This window comes from Beta vulgaris, chromosome 9 (genome assembly GCF_026745355.1).
Source record: "Beta vulgaris subsp. vulgaris cultivar EL10 chromosome 9, EL10.2, whole genome shotgun sequence".
Taxonomy (NCBI): Eukaryota; Viridiplantae; Streptophyta; class Magnoliopsida; order Caryophyllales; family Amaranthaceae; genus Beta; species Beta vulgaris.
The window spans coordinates 6,487,299-6,504,277 of NC_079210.1; the positions used below are offsets into that span (position 1 = coordinate 6,487,299).

Sequence of the window (16,979 nt, forward strand, 5' to 3'; positions counted from 1 at the left end):
AGTTATCTCACAGCACGGACCTCCAGATCGAGCAGTTTTATCCAAATTTAAGTCATTCATGTTATTGTAATTGTTATGCAAGAGCGAGTAACGCTCGATTTAGTTTCTTTGTTTTTGTTTAGTTCAAGTTAGGATTAATGCAAAATTACCCCGTAGAAAAAAAAAAAAAAAAAAAAAAAAAAAACCCTAGTACAGCTTGCAGTCTAAACCCCGTAAATTTTTTTATCGTATTCACTTTGTTCAATCTTTTCCTTCTAAACCAAACAACCAGGGCCGAACAGTGAGATTGTGACGCAGTGACGGTGCCTGCCTGCATCACAATTCACACTGTTGGACCTTCTGATTCAGAAGTTGAAATCTGGATAGACTTCAATTTTAATGTTCAAGAAAAACAAAGCCAGCAGAAAAACAAAAGCAAAAGAATCAAGGCTAATGCAAGTGACAATACAATACGAAGAGCTGCAACGATAATCCTCTATTCAATTTTTCCTTCTCTTGTTTTTTTCTTGGAACAGTAAAGTAGTTGCAACATCAAGATCTGAACTACAAACTCTATAGACTGAAAACTGTCAGCTAGTTCACTAAAAACAGAATTTACAAAATTACTCACATAATACTCAACTTTTGAACATGTGAATTTATAATTTCGTGCCAAGCAGCTACCGTTGCCACCTGAAGCTTGAAAATAAATATTGCTTAACCAGCCCCTAAGTATAGTTTTAACTTTTAAGGGAAAAAGAGTTGCTTCTCCTACGAGTAGCTCCAACGGAAGGGCTTCTGCTTCTTTTTTCCTATCTGCCTGCAACATCATCAAAATATTTCATGAGGTTGATACATAAGTTGCAGCGAGCACCAAGCTTAAGGCACCAACAAAGGGGCCTCAATTAATCTCCTTACAGGAATATAATACACCGCATAGATATTCAAAAGGTGATGCAAGTTGAAAGATGAAATAATTGTCCATATTGGACTCTTTAAAATGATTGTTTACCGAGAGCAACCTTCAGATACATTTGACATGGTGCATATTGTTAGAGATAAAGTACGATATTAAAGATATGATAAATATCGGTAGGATATATTAGTAGTTAGGATATAATATTATCTAATATCGTACTTTATCTCTAGCACATATAGATCTGTATGTATGCACACTTATGTCTGAGCAGGTTCATGGGAATGTGCATCTCTCCCTATTATCATAGACATCATACTGCATTCTATAAACTCATATCATTGTATAGTATTTGTAGAGCGGGTGGTTTCTATTACCTTTGATACTCTCGGGAACGATTAATGAATTCACTTGCAATATCCTTCCCATTGTATGAAGCAAGAACTGTTCTAATATCAGCCGGTCTGTGGAGACCAACGTCTGTTCAGTAACACAGGGAAAAGAACAGTGAGAGAGAGAGCTTGTCATTTTGTCACCACACTTGCACATAAATCCCCACTATTTTAAATAAAGGGAAGCATGACATGAGAAGCTGATAGGTACTTACATTCAAGAAATGGAATGAGGTCAATCAATGTTGTATCATCTGTTTCTTTTTTCCAAGGTTTTATAGCAACGCTATTTTCAGGCTGAAGGCAGGATTCCAATGCATGTCCGCTCACATAGATAACTCTGGAAGGATCTCTGTTTAACTTGGAGAGATCCTGCACAGTAGTGACCAAAAGACAAATAACAAAAGTCGCATTCAATACCTTGATCGAATGACAAGAACGATAAACCATATAGAATGGCAGACTCCGGTGTCAACAGCATAAAAATCAACATGAACCACAGTTGAACAAAAAAGGAAAATACCCAATACCATATTTTGTTGAGAAAACATGTCAAACAGTGCCGTATTCAGAAATTTTACGTAGGAGTAGCACATGAGGAAAAGGTTAATAATTCAAAAAAAATTACTTCAACAATTACAATTCCACAAAACCTTTGTTTATTTTTCCCTTTATATCTTTCTTTGTTCCTAAATCTTATTTCATAACAGAGCTTTCTAGTACACTACTACAGATGAAGTTCAAATTTTGCAAATGTATAAAGATTGGTATATTTCCATGACCACCAGAAACACCAGAGAAAGGCCAAAATTTAGATAAGTGACATGCGTTTTTAAGTATAAACAAGTTAGAGGCCAACTCAGCAACTTTCTGTCTTCTTACTGTGCAGTGAGTAGGAACTTTTCTAATTCGTTTTTCAAAGGGATCGAGGGGTAAGAACTTGGAGGAAATACATGACTGATTGGACAAAATAACACTAGATCAACAACGATTACAGCACCAATCAAATTAAAGAAACCTATACAACCAAACAAATCACAACTCAACAACAATCACAACTCATGAACTTTATAAGAAACTGCCAAAAGACTATTAACAAGCCCTCAACCCTAAGTCCCTAACATCCATCTAATATCCAAAGTTCCAAACTTTAAAAAATAGGAATGAGGAAGAAGTAGATTGACATCAGAGGACCAGAATTTCAAACACGGAGAAGAACTGGATGAAGCTGTCTCATCTCATACATCTAAATTTCCAAATTAGAGGGAGAATGATAATTTTTTTCTCGATACTTTTCAATCATGGAATTCAAAATCGACCATTCCTTTATGTAACTGATCTCGACCCAAGCTTAAGAAAATGAATTCAATACTTAACATCAACAGATCGGTCCTCAACCACTATAGGAAAACGGTTTTCTCAAATTAAATATATTATTTCCGTGCTCCGTCTATAAAACCAGCCAGGAGGATAGTGTAGACATGCTACCAATCAGAACTCCCATGCTTCTCTATCTTATATTCTGAATGAAAACAACAGTTCTTCCCAGTTTCATATAGAGTGGAGTGTGCCAGTGTGGTACCACAAGAAACTAGTGGCTCATGCCCAGGGCCCAAGGACAAGACTTTGACTTGCAGCCAACAAGCAAACCATACCAGAGAAAACTTGCTTGGGGTATAAGAACATTAAGATATAAATACAGCATCAACATCGCCTCAATACCTCTAAAGAGGCTCTCTTTCAGGGCAGCTTAGTTGGAAGAGCAGAAGAGGGGCTTATATATGTAACCTTACCCTAATATATAGAAAGAGGTTGTTTTCATTAGACTTTGCTATGGGTTGATCTAGCTTGGACAGATTACAGACAAGATTCAAGAAAAAAGAAATGAATTGGATTGATAAATCAAGAAAACTGATGATAAAATTGGATAAACACAAGCTTTCGAGAGGCTTGATCTCGCCCCAATACAAAAAGAGAACTCTTCACAATGATCAGCATGCACTCCTCTCTGATCTCCTCTAACTCACTCTCTTCTTCCTCAGGCTATTCCTAACAAACTAATAATGCAATATCTACATTACGGTTTCCCATTAGGCCAGTTCATTGCAAACTCTTGAACTGAAAAATGACTCATTCCCACTTGGTGATAAATTCAAATAATAGTACATTTTACGCCTCCATTGAAAATAGACAGATCAAGATTACAGATACATGAACAGGCATATATACTATAGGTTTCTAAAACACCATACACCAAGAATCATACAAATGTCTATCTTCATTACAACTGTGCAGTGACAAAATCGCCAGACTTAATATGACAATAATCAAAATTCAACAATCTATTACAAGTTCTTTGTCTGGTGTTTAAGGGGGAGTTTCAATGAACACAGAGCTGACTTCCTAAACATTATATGACCAACAGAATATGAAAAACAAGCCAAAGATCTATAATAGGAGTACCAACAATACTCATCCATCCACTAAATGAAAAGTAGAATCAATTAAAATACTTGTCCTGCATAATGCAGCAGAACTAATGAACGTAGGAAGAGTCACTGTAGCAAAGTGATAGAAAAAATACTTCACTCGAGTTCAACCGTCTAAAACTTTAAGAGATTCAGACCTATGAAATTTGTTTCACATACTGAATTTGAGATTTACAAATTTGTGCTGGTTGCCTTTGTCTATATCATGAAGAGTTGGGCAGTGGGCTACTCAACTCAATCAGGTTATTTGGCATCATTGGGGAAAAGATATAAAGTTGTTGACTCATAATTGCTTATCTGAAGAATAATGAAATAGCATAAGCAGATAACCATTGTGCTCTCCTTTAATCTGCCCACATATATTATACCCAAAGAATAAGAAAAATAAAAATCAATTAAGATCTATCTTCATTTCAGAAACAGTTAAACAGAGAGAACGGGAACAAAGAAAGGAGACTAAATTGCATCTACAAACCCGGAAATGCTTCCCATCCTGATATTTTGTGGCGGATCTCACTAGAATGTATCGCACACCTTTTTCCTGGAGCTTGTAACTTATTTGCTCATCCAACTGAAGAAGCGACAATAACATGTATAAATAAGGTGGTATGACATAAAGGTAGAATTGAAAAAAAGAAATGCATTACATACCATTGCAACATCACTATACACGACAATCTCATAGATTTGAGCCAAGTGCTCCAAGAAATCATCCAGCCCTGGTCTCTTGTAAGTAGCCCAACCTTTCTCACGCTTCAGATTAGAAGAGAAGATATATTCAGAAGATCTGATAGATTTCCCATCTCTATGTTGTTTCAAATGTGAATTAGCACAGATCTCTGTCTTTCTATATTGTGAGCACATGAGTAAGGGCCGAGTATAATGAATGAAAAGGGCAGAAGCATCGCTAGATGAAATATGTCTAAAACATAAAGAAACTGTCAAACAAATTGCATATCTACATGGTAAAATAAATGCAACATCTCAGGGGCTCGGGATACAAATGCTTGAAGCATCTGATAGAACACTCACCTTCCACTCACTAAGAATTAATGTCTCACTTAGATCCAAAACAAGGGTGAACACTCTATGTTCTTGTTCTTCTTTAATCATATCTGGGAGAAGTTTATCAGCACAAGGTTCAGCAAACTCCTGAAAGATCATATATGTTACTTAAGCCACCAAAGGGGGAAGTGTTATACTAAGAAGGCAATGTAAAAAACCATAGAAATACCTGCACACGCTCTTCGATCACTCGCCTTAAATCCAGGTAAAGATCAACAGCTCTAGAAGGTACTAGAAAGATAAAATGAAAGAAGAAAATAGTGAGAGGACAAGAAATAGATGTCTGAAAGATTTGACGATTTTTGTTGCATATAAAGGAAAAGAGACATTTCAATGAGCTAGAATATTTTCTGTGGTGCACATACTAAAAGCGTTCTTGATAAAGCTCTCAAGCAAAGGAGGCTTTCACCTATAGCATTATGATTATTATTTGGTGGAACTCAGCAATTTTAAGATGAAATAGTCCACAGGTCATTTTAATGATCGAAGAGGCAAGACAGATAACCAGAAAGAGTAGAAATTTCATTTCCCGTAGACAATTCTTTTACAGGTCTCAATATGATGATTATAGTTCGACGCAAGCAGTTTTTTTTGTGTGCAAACGAATTAGACATGATCTATTTGACTATTTCTATTTCAGTCACTACACGCAAAGAATTAAGCATGACTATTATGTTTAGCTAAGAGAGTTAAAGCTCCCAACCCACGGAAAGATTTTAGGGGCAACCACTGCCATTTAAAGCTGAGAATATAACCATACTCCCCTGTCTATGTTGTCTAAATAAAAGCTCGCATTTGAAGAGAGCGAAGACTTCCAATGTGAAGGAGCATCCAACCTAGCTAATTTAATTGACATTCTAGATGATCCACAATCTTCTACTGAATCCTGGAAACAATTCCCATCTCAACATAATGAAAGAGTTTATTTTCACTACTTAAGATACTGTTAAACCAATTTATATGTAAAACAATCAACTACAAAAGAATAATTTGTATTGTTGTAGCTTGTCACTAAAACTTTGCTATTTAGGCTGACTCAGCAGGAGAAATGCTTGATGAGTCATGGTGCCTGAAAAATTAAGGGGGAAAAGTAAACTAAACAGAGAATCCTGATGATAACAAACCATCAAAGCAGAGACCGGAGCAGGGAATAGGGATGAGGAAGGAAGCCACTTTACCTGTCATTACACTGGAATAGACCAGATGCGGGATTGTCTGGCATACAAAACAAAACACAAAAATCAGTTTAGCAACTAAAAGTTAGAGTAGATACAGAAAGAAAATTAAAATAAATTGCCTAATTCATTCTGTAATTGTGCAACCCCACCCCCTCCCCCTCCCCCCAATACATAATAAATAATATTTAGTCTGCTCAAAACACAATAGGTCAATCTAGCAGAGATAGCAAGTATTTTCTTTGTAAAATGATGGGTAGCGTGTAAGCAAGTTCAAATACCCCTCCGCCAAAACTGCACGCGCTTTTTCCATCAGTTTTTGCTCAAGGCTTTACCATTTTCCCTTTTACTTTCCTTTTAAATTTCATTTTGTAAGGAGCCTTAAGTCCTTAACTTATGCTACACAAAACCTGGAAATAAGAGGGGTACAAAAGATGTTCCTGTTGTTTTCAATTTAGAATTGCAATTCGTTATTACTCTTCTAAAATCCCACCCCTCAAAGCCACCAATTTTACCCAGTTTCCTGCCACTCATTCTCCATGTCATCCCCTAGCATAACTTTTTCCATCTTACTTCATAATATCCTAATATCTGCAATAAAACTTGTCCGAACCCATAAATCAATATCCAACAAGGACTCACTATAGGTTGGCAGCTCATCAAGTGTGCAGCCCATTGTTCGAGAATACGGTTACGGTCGCAGCCACGTGACTAGAAACAGTTGAGGTTTCGTGGGAAGACCGGGAGCAGAACGTATACGTTCAACAAGCGTCGTGATTTCACCCCCTTTGGTATTATTGTCCTTTTTAGGTGTTTTTATAATTATACCCCAATAATTATGATAGTATAAAAATAAATTGAAAACTTATAATATTTAATAAAATCTTTTACATCTCCTAGTTTATCATACTGTTATTTGCAATATATATTAGAAAGTTAACTTAAATAACAATAATAATCTGGCTAAGGTTAGGGTATCGGAAGCTAAGATTTATAAAGTTACCCTGAGTCTTGATATACAAGATTGTTGTATAAGCAAAGAAAAACATTTCATAAAGGAGGTTAAGCAAAAACAGTAAAATAAAACCATCAGTGAAAAAGACGAGAAAATAATGAAAAATAGGTTATGAGGACATCACGACACTAGGGGAGCATCTGGAACAACTTTTCATTAACAGAGCACAATCAACTTAAATGCTACAAAGTTTTCATCCGATTTCTAATAGTTTGACTATCATAGATATGATACACTCTAAACTATTAGGCCGGATTACTTCAGTAGACATGGAAACTTACTTCAATAGTGAGTGTAGCATCTACCAAGGAATGATTGATTGAAGATCGAAAGGCTTTTGTCTTCTCATCTACTTCATCAGCAGTATATGCTACATGGTAAAATATAGCAAATTCAGTCAAATGCAGTTCAAATCAAACAGGGTGAAGAAAAGATTTCTGCATATGTAAAAACAATTTGGTACCAGCAGCTGATATATAATACAACAACAATAAAAACACAGCCTTAGACCCAAAATGATTTGGGGTTGGTTAACATGAAGTCATAAAAAAATCCTTTATATGGCAAATGAATCAATCAATATTTTCGGTACGGATAAAATAATAAAATTGACAACATAACTGTGTATGACATCAGTGATCACACCTTGCAGGAAAGGCGCCATCAGCCGTTTGTCACCTTTCTTTGATGCCAAGCAATGTTCAGGAAGCAACATATCAACATGAATTTTCGCTCTATAACGTCACCACATAACATAAGCATGCTACTGACCCATTTAATTTTTTATTTTGACGGTCCCATTTGAGATACTTCATGCAACACTCAGAAAAATCCAATATCAAGCAATTTATGGTTGTCTACTACATCCAAAAATCAAGATATACTAATGAAAAGCCAAAAACTACAACATTCAAATTTTGGCAGTATATTTGGTTGTGGTCCAAGAAAAACTCATTACCTCAAAGTCTAGACAACACACAAATTACTCACTCATACACCAAATTTGGAATGTCACATTGTCAGTGAATTTCAATTACAGCAAGGTGTGTAGGTGTCACCAACCATCTCCTAATATGAAATATATACATAAACCGGAAAAGACACAAATATTTGCTAGCTCTAAAAAGATTTAGGTGAAACAAACTTTCAATAACTCATTGTAAGACATTAAAAGTCATCTCTAAAAAGAGTAAGCACTCACAAAGTCCACCTTATACTTCCTCCATTTTTTTCCCATCACATGTTCAAACACATCTTTTTGTGGTCAAACTTTGACTATATATATTTATTCAAATGTAATCAATACTTCCTCCGTTCTTTCGTCTCAATGTTTATTTTTCAAAAATAAACACTTTATAATATTAATTATAAGCAACTAATAATATTAGTAGTCAAAGTTTGCATTAAAGTCCATTAAAACGATCGACTACCTCTATTTCTTTTTAAGTGCAATACTTTGACTTTTACACGATCCACACGCCTCACTTTGACCGTATTTTTTTACTAATATATAAAAGCAAAAGAGTTTTTGCGGGGATATACCAGAGTAATAGGGCATTTTGTGGGGATATACCTGACAAATTATTTTTTTGTGGGGATATACCAATCTAAATTTAAATTATGTTAAAAGGTACCAAAACACTATTTTCAGCGAGAAAGTCAAATTTTCGGCCTTTGACTTGCTCAATTACTCTTTGTATAGTGTGTGAGATTCATTTGCTTCTATTACATTCATTTTCCTCCAAGTTCATCACTGTCACTTTGTGGCTCACTTGCGAGTTTCTACCAAGTCAAAGGCAATTTAAGTTTGTATATTCCCACAAAAAATAATTTAGTAAGGTATATCCGACAAAATGCCTTATTACCCTGGTATATCCCCACAAAAAACTCAAAGGAAAAATGATCCTATAAAATATTGTTGGATTTGTTTCAATAGATAATTTTCATAACATTAACTTTTTATAACTTTTACAAATACATAATTAGGCATATTAATGGTCAAAGTTGTAAAAGCCAAACTATTGCACTTATTTAGAAACGGAGGTTCGTACATTGCAATCGAATAAGAACAAAGGAACCAGAAGGTTTTCAGCAATTAAATAATCATCTGATATGAAAACCTAGCAAATAGACACTATAATCCATTGAATGCAGCAAATGAAGCATACAAAATAATCAAGGAATAAGAAATCAACAAAGTTAAAATGAGGAGAGAGAAGAAAATCGAACCGTATGTAGCGTAACCGGCAGTGGAGAGAGCGCCGAAGACGGTGAAACCGAGAAACGAAAGAAACCGCGATTTGGAAGGCGTGGGAGTGGGAGTGGGAGTGGGAGTGGGAGTGGGAGAGAAAGCGGGATCAGAAGGTGTGGAATAGGTCGACGAAGATGATGCAGAGAAAGCGGCATGTTGTCTAAAAGTGAAAGAATGATTATTTAGAGAAGATCGCCTCAAGGTTTTTAGCAGCTGCATGCTTCTTCTTCGTTGTGGAATGACTTGTGGGGGAAAGATGGAGACAAAGGGGGGAGGGTTTTGCAGGGGTTTTTGATTCGTCTGCGATTAATTAAGTTTTGGTCATTGCATCTTGTGGAATATTTCAAAGGGAATCTACCTTACAAGTTAAAACCCTGTCCCTGTGTTATGTTTATGACTTTATTTTATTTAAAAGAAATTAGTTTTCCACCCGTGCAAAAATGCACGGGAAGTTTATTTTTTTATTTAATTTTTTATATCAAATAAGAATGTGTATATATTATGTTATACATGGTAAAACACTGCAAGTTTACATGTAGCATTTATTGAAGAGGAAACACGAAAAAACCCTTTTATCTCAATGAAGTGAATGAATATCACAAATGAATTATTAAATGACAATAATAATAAGAGTATTTTAAAAACATTTTGAACCACGTCTTTGTACTATACATTTGTGGTAACATTTGAGTTTTCACGTTCTTTATCAGCTATTAATGTTTTTCAAACCCTTTTTGCTAATAACTCTTGATAATGACAATATAATTTTAAATTATATAATATGTCCCTTGAAATCATGGTGTATCTATATTTATATAAATATGTAATGAAATAGTATAAACATAAAAGTAGAGCAGGCAACCAGCAAGTTGGGCTGGCAATCAGTTCAACTTTGGTTGGATTTGCTTTCGGTTTACTACACATTTAATAAACAGGTTGAAATACTCAACCCTGACCCGACCTATTTGATAAGTGAATTACCCGTTGAACCCATTAATCATAATTAGTATTATACAAAAAATTAATTATTTTCTTAAAAGTATATATGAGATAGTTCACTGTTGAAAGTATGCATGTTTAATATTTCTTATAATAATTGTGACCAATTTTAGCAATATTTACTTTTTTAACCAAATTTTAGATTTATCAATATATTTTTCGAGAATTTTCTACATATATGCAAGTTAATAAAGTCAAAGCATGTCAATTTCGAGTCGAAAATGTCAATCTCAACCTACCTGTTTAATCAATGGGTTAGAAAATCGGTCAAAGTTCCAACTCTAACCTGCTTATTTTGGGTTAGGTTCGGGTCGTATTTCGTATTGAGTTAGCTTTTGCAAACCCTACATAAAGTAGTGACATTATAATTTACACTGTATAGTAAATGTAAATTAACAAAAAAATTAAAGAGAAAATACATTTTTCAATTTAGTTTATTAAAAAAATAACATGTAACTCATCTTATCAAATAGACAATAAATTTCATGTATATTGTAATATATAAATTTAATATATTGTAATGTATAAATTTTTCTTCTAATATATACCTAAGAAATGAATAAGAAATATCAGTTATTAATGTTATCAAACCCTTTTTGCTAATAACTCTTGATATGACAATATATATTTAAAATTATATAATACGTCCCTTGAAATCATGGTATATATATTTATATAAATATGTAATGAAATAGTATAAACATAAAAGTAGAGTAGGCAACCAAGTTTGGTTGGATTTGCGTTCGGGTTTATTAAACATTTAATAAACATGTTGAAATACTCAACCCTGATCCGACCTATTTGATAAACGAATTACCCGTTTAACCCATTTAATCATAATTATTATTATACAAAAAATTTCATGTATATTGTAATATATAAATGAAATATATATTGTAATGTATAAATTTTTCTTCTAATATATACCTAAGAAATGAATATAGAAATATCCTACACGATATTATGATCTTGTAATGAGAATCGTATAAATTAAAATGGGTTTAACCTTAAACAAAATAACTAAATGGGCTTGTTATCTAAAATGATATAATATTGTATTAAGAATAGTCTAAAATTGGCTTACAACCCGTGCGATGCACTATACTGAAATATAAATTATCTATAATAATCAGTATTATTATTATTATCCATATAAATGATTAAATGGTACTAAGTTAATAGCACATACATTGCTTAGGTTAATTTAATTAACTTTGAGTAACATTTAGTGGTCAAACTTGTTCAAACTCGCTTTAAGCTCACATAAATTTTCTTACAATGAATCTAATTGTTTATATCAATATTGTTACATATTAAAAAAAAAAAAATTTATTCCCCCTAGATAGCATGGTTTTCATTTGCGGGTCAGCAAAATATGTGCTGATAATTAATATTAATAACATATATCTAAGAAAAAATATGAAAACCCAAAATATTTCAATTTAGAAATTGAATATTTTGTGATATTTACATTAGAATCATGAAGTGATCATACACAACTAAATATTGAAATAATTTAAGAAAGATATAAATGAGAAATAAAAGATTAGATGGCTTTTAAAATTTGTTACTATTGACTTGCGAAATAATTTACATCTTGACTATTTGAGAAATAATTTATATTAAGATTATCTGGACCCGTGCATAATGCACATGGATTTTTTTTAGTTCTCAAATAGTTTTTTTTAATTCCAAAATTATTGGAATGACTACATTTAAAATTGAAAGATTATAAATTGTAAATTTATATTTCATGATATAATCTTTTCATTAGGGCTGTCAAAATTAAAGCTGATCCAATATGATAACCCTCGAATCTAACCTGAAAATTTGGATTTGGGTTAAAATTTTCAACCTGAAAAAAAAGATGGGTCAGCCCAACCCGACCAGAAAAAATAATGGGTTAGGTTCAGGTTGAATTTTTGAACCTCAAAACAATCCAAATAATTTGACTTTGAAGTGGGGTCAAATTCAAGGCAGGCCAACCTATGTTTATCTAACTTGTATTAGACCAAACTCGTTTCTTGAATATTCTAAATTTGATTAAGTTGGCATTTGAATTCAAGACTCACTCAATATGTTGAATTATTGCAATGATTAAATTTAAAATCAGGTCATTTTGTGTTGGTTTCGGGTCAACCTGAAATCGAAAAGGTCAGGTTCAAATTCTAATTTTCGACCTGAAAGGCTGAAATCAGAATCAAGTCAAGTTTGGATTAGGGGTAAGTGACCCGAAATAGAAATCAGGTGAACTTGAAATTAATCCAACTCGAACTTATTGCTACCCCTACATTATTAATATAGACAAAGACACGTAAAGATAATTATTGTATACTACAATAATATCTAATAATAATGTACTCTACTGGAGTAATAATTAAGCAATATAAAAAGTTGTGAAAATTATCAATCCCGCAACTCCAAAATAAATTGTCTACATTATAAATCAAAATCTAAGACTCTGCGGGTAAGTTACATAAATGATAATGTAAAATGATAAGTTATATCAATATTAACATTGTTTATTATTAGTTAGCAACTGTGCCGGAATTATACACGAACTAATATGATTGTAAAGTACTTCCATTTGCTGAGTGAAACTTACCAAATTTATAAAATTGTAATTGATCAATTTTACATGTGGCACTAAAAAAATGAGAATAAGTGTAATGATGACATGTGGCGAAATGAGTAATAGCTTGACACATAGGCAAATTTTTCTAGCTTTATATATATATATATATATATATAGATTAGAGGTGATCATCGGTCGGGCCAAGCAGGATTTGGGCAGGGCTGCATCTAAAAAAAATTGTCCACTGATCAGGCCAGGTCGGGCCAAAATCGATCCGAGCAAAAAAACTAAAAAATCATTTTTCGCTTGCCCAAAGCAAAAAATCTGGGAGGACCGAGTCCGACTGCGGGCCAAAAATTTCTGCCCAAACTTGCCAAAAATCAGGGCAGGTCGGACTAGAGTTGATCATCTCTAGAAGAAATACTTGTTGTTTTTGGAAGGGAGGCCTTGAGGCTTGGACCTTTACTTTTTCCTAGTGTCTTTCAGGGGGGGCAAACATCTACCCCTTCTGTTTTTTTTTTTTTTTTGATCCATATGAACCATCAAGGCAACACAAAGAAGGAGAGGGAGATTCGAACATGTGACCTATCGTTCACAGCACCTCAAACTTAACCACTAAGCCAAGACATCCTTGGTACCCTATGTTTTTTTTAATTGCTATAAGGAGTGAAGTTACACGAAAATTGGTAGGGTATGATCCCTAAAAAATATAGTCAAGTGTGATCCTAGTTGCTTTATGTTAATGCATACTTTTACAATATCAATTTTTTGTAATTTTTGATTACACATAATTAAAGATATTTAAAAACAAAGTAGTGGATTGGATAGCTTGTCTGCAGGTAGACAGAAAAATGTTGCAATTTGCAAGTATTAAGAAATAGATGGCCTAAGAAGTAAAACAAATTACATAGTATTTGATCAAAATCATAGATTATAAAAATTTATACTCCCTCCGTTTCATTTTAATCTACACACTTACACTTTTCACGCATGTCAATGCAAAATTTTGAGTACATATATCTTTATTTTTGTATTTGTAAAGATTATAAAAAGTACATATTAATAAAATACAAGTTATGATGAATCTAACAAGATCCCACATGACTATATTTTCATCCGCGTATAAATCACAAACGATGGTCAAAGTGAAATTTGTGAATAGTGTAAAATATCAAAGTGTAACAATTAAAATGAAACGGGGGAGTATATGATTAGTATTATCAACTACGTCCTATATAATCTAAATTTAGCAATTAATTACTTTATACTACATCCGTTTCTTTTTAATTGTTACACTTTGACATTTTACACTAATCACAAATTGCACTTTGACCCTCTTTTGTGATTTATACGTGAATAAAAACATAGTCATATGGTATATTGTTAGATTTATCTTAGTATTTAGTCAATCCTAAAAGAAATTGGTAAATTTGAAAGATAAACTATTGTAGAAGGAATTTTTTTTTAAAAATGTGTTGTTAATATAAATCACATATTCATGTTAATGGAATAAGGTGGAAAAAGGATTATTAGAATATAAAATAATGACTTAATAAGTACATAGAAGTGAGATAAAAAAATGCAAAATGACCTGACAATTTTAATATAAATTAGCAACTTTCTATAATTTATATTGGTGTATGTATAATAAGAATTATGTATTTAACTTTTATATAAGTTATTTCCTTTTATTTAGGAGGGTCTGAAAGAGTAAGAGGAAGAAAAGATGTTGCTAAATAACTTTTGAAAAAAAAAAAAGAGTAAGAAAAAGAAAGAATGAATGAAAGTTAGATTACAGGGATCGATCATACAACCCTACTCTTTTATAAATTTTCTCTCCCTTACCACTGAAACAAACACTAGTTTTGATAAAAAGTCTGCATATGTAAACTATCTATATATGCTTTTCTAAATGAATGGGGGTACAATTGTACCCACTATACCCCTCTGTATCCGTCCATGGATAAGCTAAGCCTAAATTTGTGAATAACAATCCATCTTCGTAATCCAAATTAAATATATTATGTCATAATATAATGGTTGGACTTGGAATGGATCATGGTTTTATTACTTTATAGGAGCATCCACATATTTATTAACCTCTTCTTATTTTCTCTTTTCTCACTTCATTAGTCCATATCACTTTTGACTAACTTTTTCATCTGTCATTTCCATTTCATAATTCTATACCTAGATTCATGAGGTTCGTCATTTACCTTTTCTCTCCTACTTTTACGTACCCCAAACCTTTTTCTCTCTCTACTTTCCATATCCCGTCAATATTAATAAAATAATTTGACTCATCATATTAATTTTAGATAATAATAAATAAATCAAAATATGATAACTATAATTAAGTAATTGCCTTCTTATTCATCGGATTAATTTTTTAATTGTATTATGTTAACAAAAGAGTTATTTTTAATTACACTAGTTTAATCGCTAATTGCTAATTACACTAATTTACTCAATTTAATTTATTATATTTTTATTAAATAATTGATAAGAGATATAAATGAGAAATTATAGAGTTTTAAAGTTTTGAAAATATGTCAAAATTGGTATCTATTTATAGAGAATTAAAAAATATGGGCGTTGGTATGATTTTTTTTTGGAAAAATTCCCTAGAATAAGTCAACCTTTGGCCGGTCTTCTATAATTAAGTCTAACTTTTCGAAACTCCTAATTAAGTTTAATTTGTAACCTCATTAACTTTACTTAGGTTGCATTAAGTTTTAACCTGCAACAGTAGGTAATTGCAAGTTTTAAGGTGACGTGGCAATGACCGTTGGGATATTTTAATTAAGACCTAATTTTTTTTTTTTTACCATTCTTTTCTTCCTATTCTCTTCTTATCCCATATAAACCTCTCTCTCTCTCCTCTTTCCTCTGAAAATTTGCCCCATCTCTTTCATCTCTTCTTTCGTTCATTCATCCTCCATCAAAATTCACCCTTTTTTTTCTGCAACAAGATGTCAGCAAGGAAAGCTACTTCCTTTGGCTCTGGTTCCTCGTCAACCTCAAGGAGGGGGAATCGTGAAGTTAAATGTAATTGTGGGAATTATGCTGTGATTAGAACTGTGAAGAACGGCCCAAACTCAGGTTCCAAATTTTATGGGTGCCCTCTATGGCCTGTAAGTTCAATTGCATTAGGTTGTTAGTTTTTTTTAGGATTTTTTTGTCAAAGTTTAAGGATTTTCATTGGTATGTGTTGTTATTTGTTTGGTTTTTAGGATACAAAATGTGACATGTTCAAGTTGATTGATGGTACTAATGCAATTGAGGAACTTCAAATTCAATTGTTTGAGAAGGACACCACCATAGCAGAGATGGAGGTGGTTATGAAGTTTAATGATGATAAGATCAAGAAACTGCAAAGGAAGAAAGGGAGTTTGGAAGAAGAAGTTCGTGGATTGAGGGATGAACTAAGCCAATCTAGAGTTGACATTATGAAAGCTAAGACAGACAGGAAAATTTGCAGCTGGCCCTAATTGTTGTTTGTGTTTTGTTCATCAGTATGTACTGTGTTAAGTAGACAATATCATGGGAAAATTCCTTATGATGATGATGTATTGTATGAAATGATGATGTTATTTATGCTATGTTTGGATTGAATGATATGAGAAAATTTGAATTTTGGCTTCATTTCAATTGTTGCTAAAAATAGAGTACATCAACAACTCAATTTTGTGCTCAAAAAACATAGGGTAAGCAGCCAAATACATAGGGCATCTTGCCAAGTAAATGTTTTCACAAAAAGGAACAACACCAAAACACCATACATAGGGTAATTACTGTTTAGTTTCACACAAAAAACACATTAATCTACTGATTGGATTCATAACAGAAGAAGCTTGACTTGATTGTGGATTTTGAGTTACTCTTTCACCAATGACCTGTATTTTACAGAGGGAATAACAATGAGAATTTGAAGAGAAAAAAATGACTGAAAAGATGTGACATTATAAACTTACATGAGATATAGGATTTCCATCAGCACTAAATAAAACACCCACACCAACATGAATCTGCACAAAAAAAAAAGTTTGTTATTAGTGAGTTTATTGTTTGCTAATGACTGATCTAAAAGATTGCTAAAAAACATGTTCATACCTGATTTCTT

At 32.8% G+C, this 16,979-nt stretch overlaps 1 protein-coding gene across 3 annotated transcripts; it reads right to left on the bottom strand.

Annotated features, from left to right (window-relative positions):
• Window positions 1–430: 430 nt before the first annotated feature.
• Window positions 431–9,627, bottom strand: LOC104902993 (mitochondrial import inner membrane translocase subunit TIM50). 3 transcript variants are annotated; one of them, XM_010690955.3, is made up of 10 exons: window positions 9,261–9,627; window positions 7,313–7,401; window positions 6,020–6,056; window positions 5,011–5,072; window positions 4,809–4,928; window positions 4,428–4,529; window positions 4,252–4,347; window positions 1,503–1,659; window positions 1,273–1,375; window positions 431–799 (listed from the first exon to the last, which is right to left on the bottom strand). In XM_010690955.3, the coding sequence occupies exons 1-10, from the start codon at window positions 9,499–9,501 to the stop codon at window positions 751–753; spliced, it is 1,056 nt and encodes a 351-aa protein (XP_010689257.2). In that variant the 5' UTR covers window positions 9,502–9,627; the 3' UTR covers window positions 431–750. The 3 variants fall into 3 exon arrangements, with proteins under 3 accessions (XP_010689257.2, XP_048492113.1, XP_057247784.1); XM_048636156.2 differs by lacking the exon at window positions 9,261–9,627 and adding an exon at window positions 7,677–7,850; XM_057391801.1 differs by lacking the exon at window positions 9,261–9,627 and adding an exon at window positions 7,495–7,600.
• Window positions 9,628–16,979: the final 7,352 nt, after the last annotated feature.

Bases quoted from the DNA above. Each gene is read 5' to 3' on its own strand.
- LOC104902993 (XM_010690955.3), bottom strand. From the start codon at position 9,501: ATGCAGCTGCTAAAAACCTTGAGGCGATCTTCTCTAAATAATCATTCT. The intron at 1,660-4,251 runs GTTTGTAGATGC...ACTACTGTGCAG, and splicing joins AGGATGGGAAGCATTTCCGG to GATCTCTCCAAGTTAAACAG. The intron at 800-1,272 runs GTAATAGAAACC...ATGATGTTGCAG, and splicing joins CGTTCCCGAGAGTATCAAAG to GCAGATAGGAAAAAAGAAGC.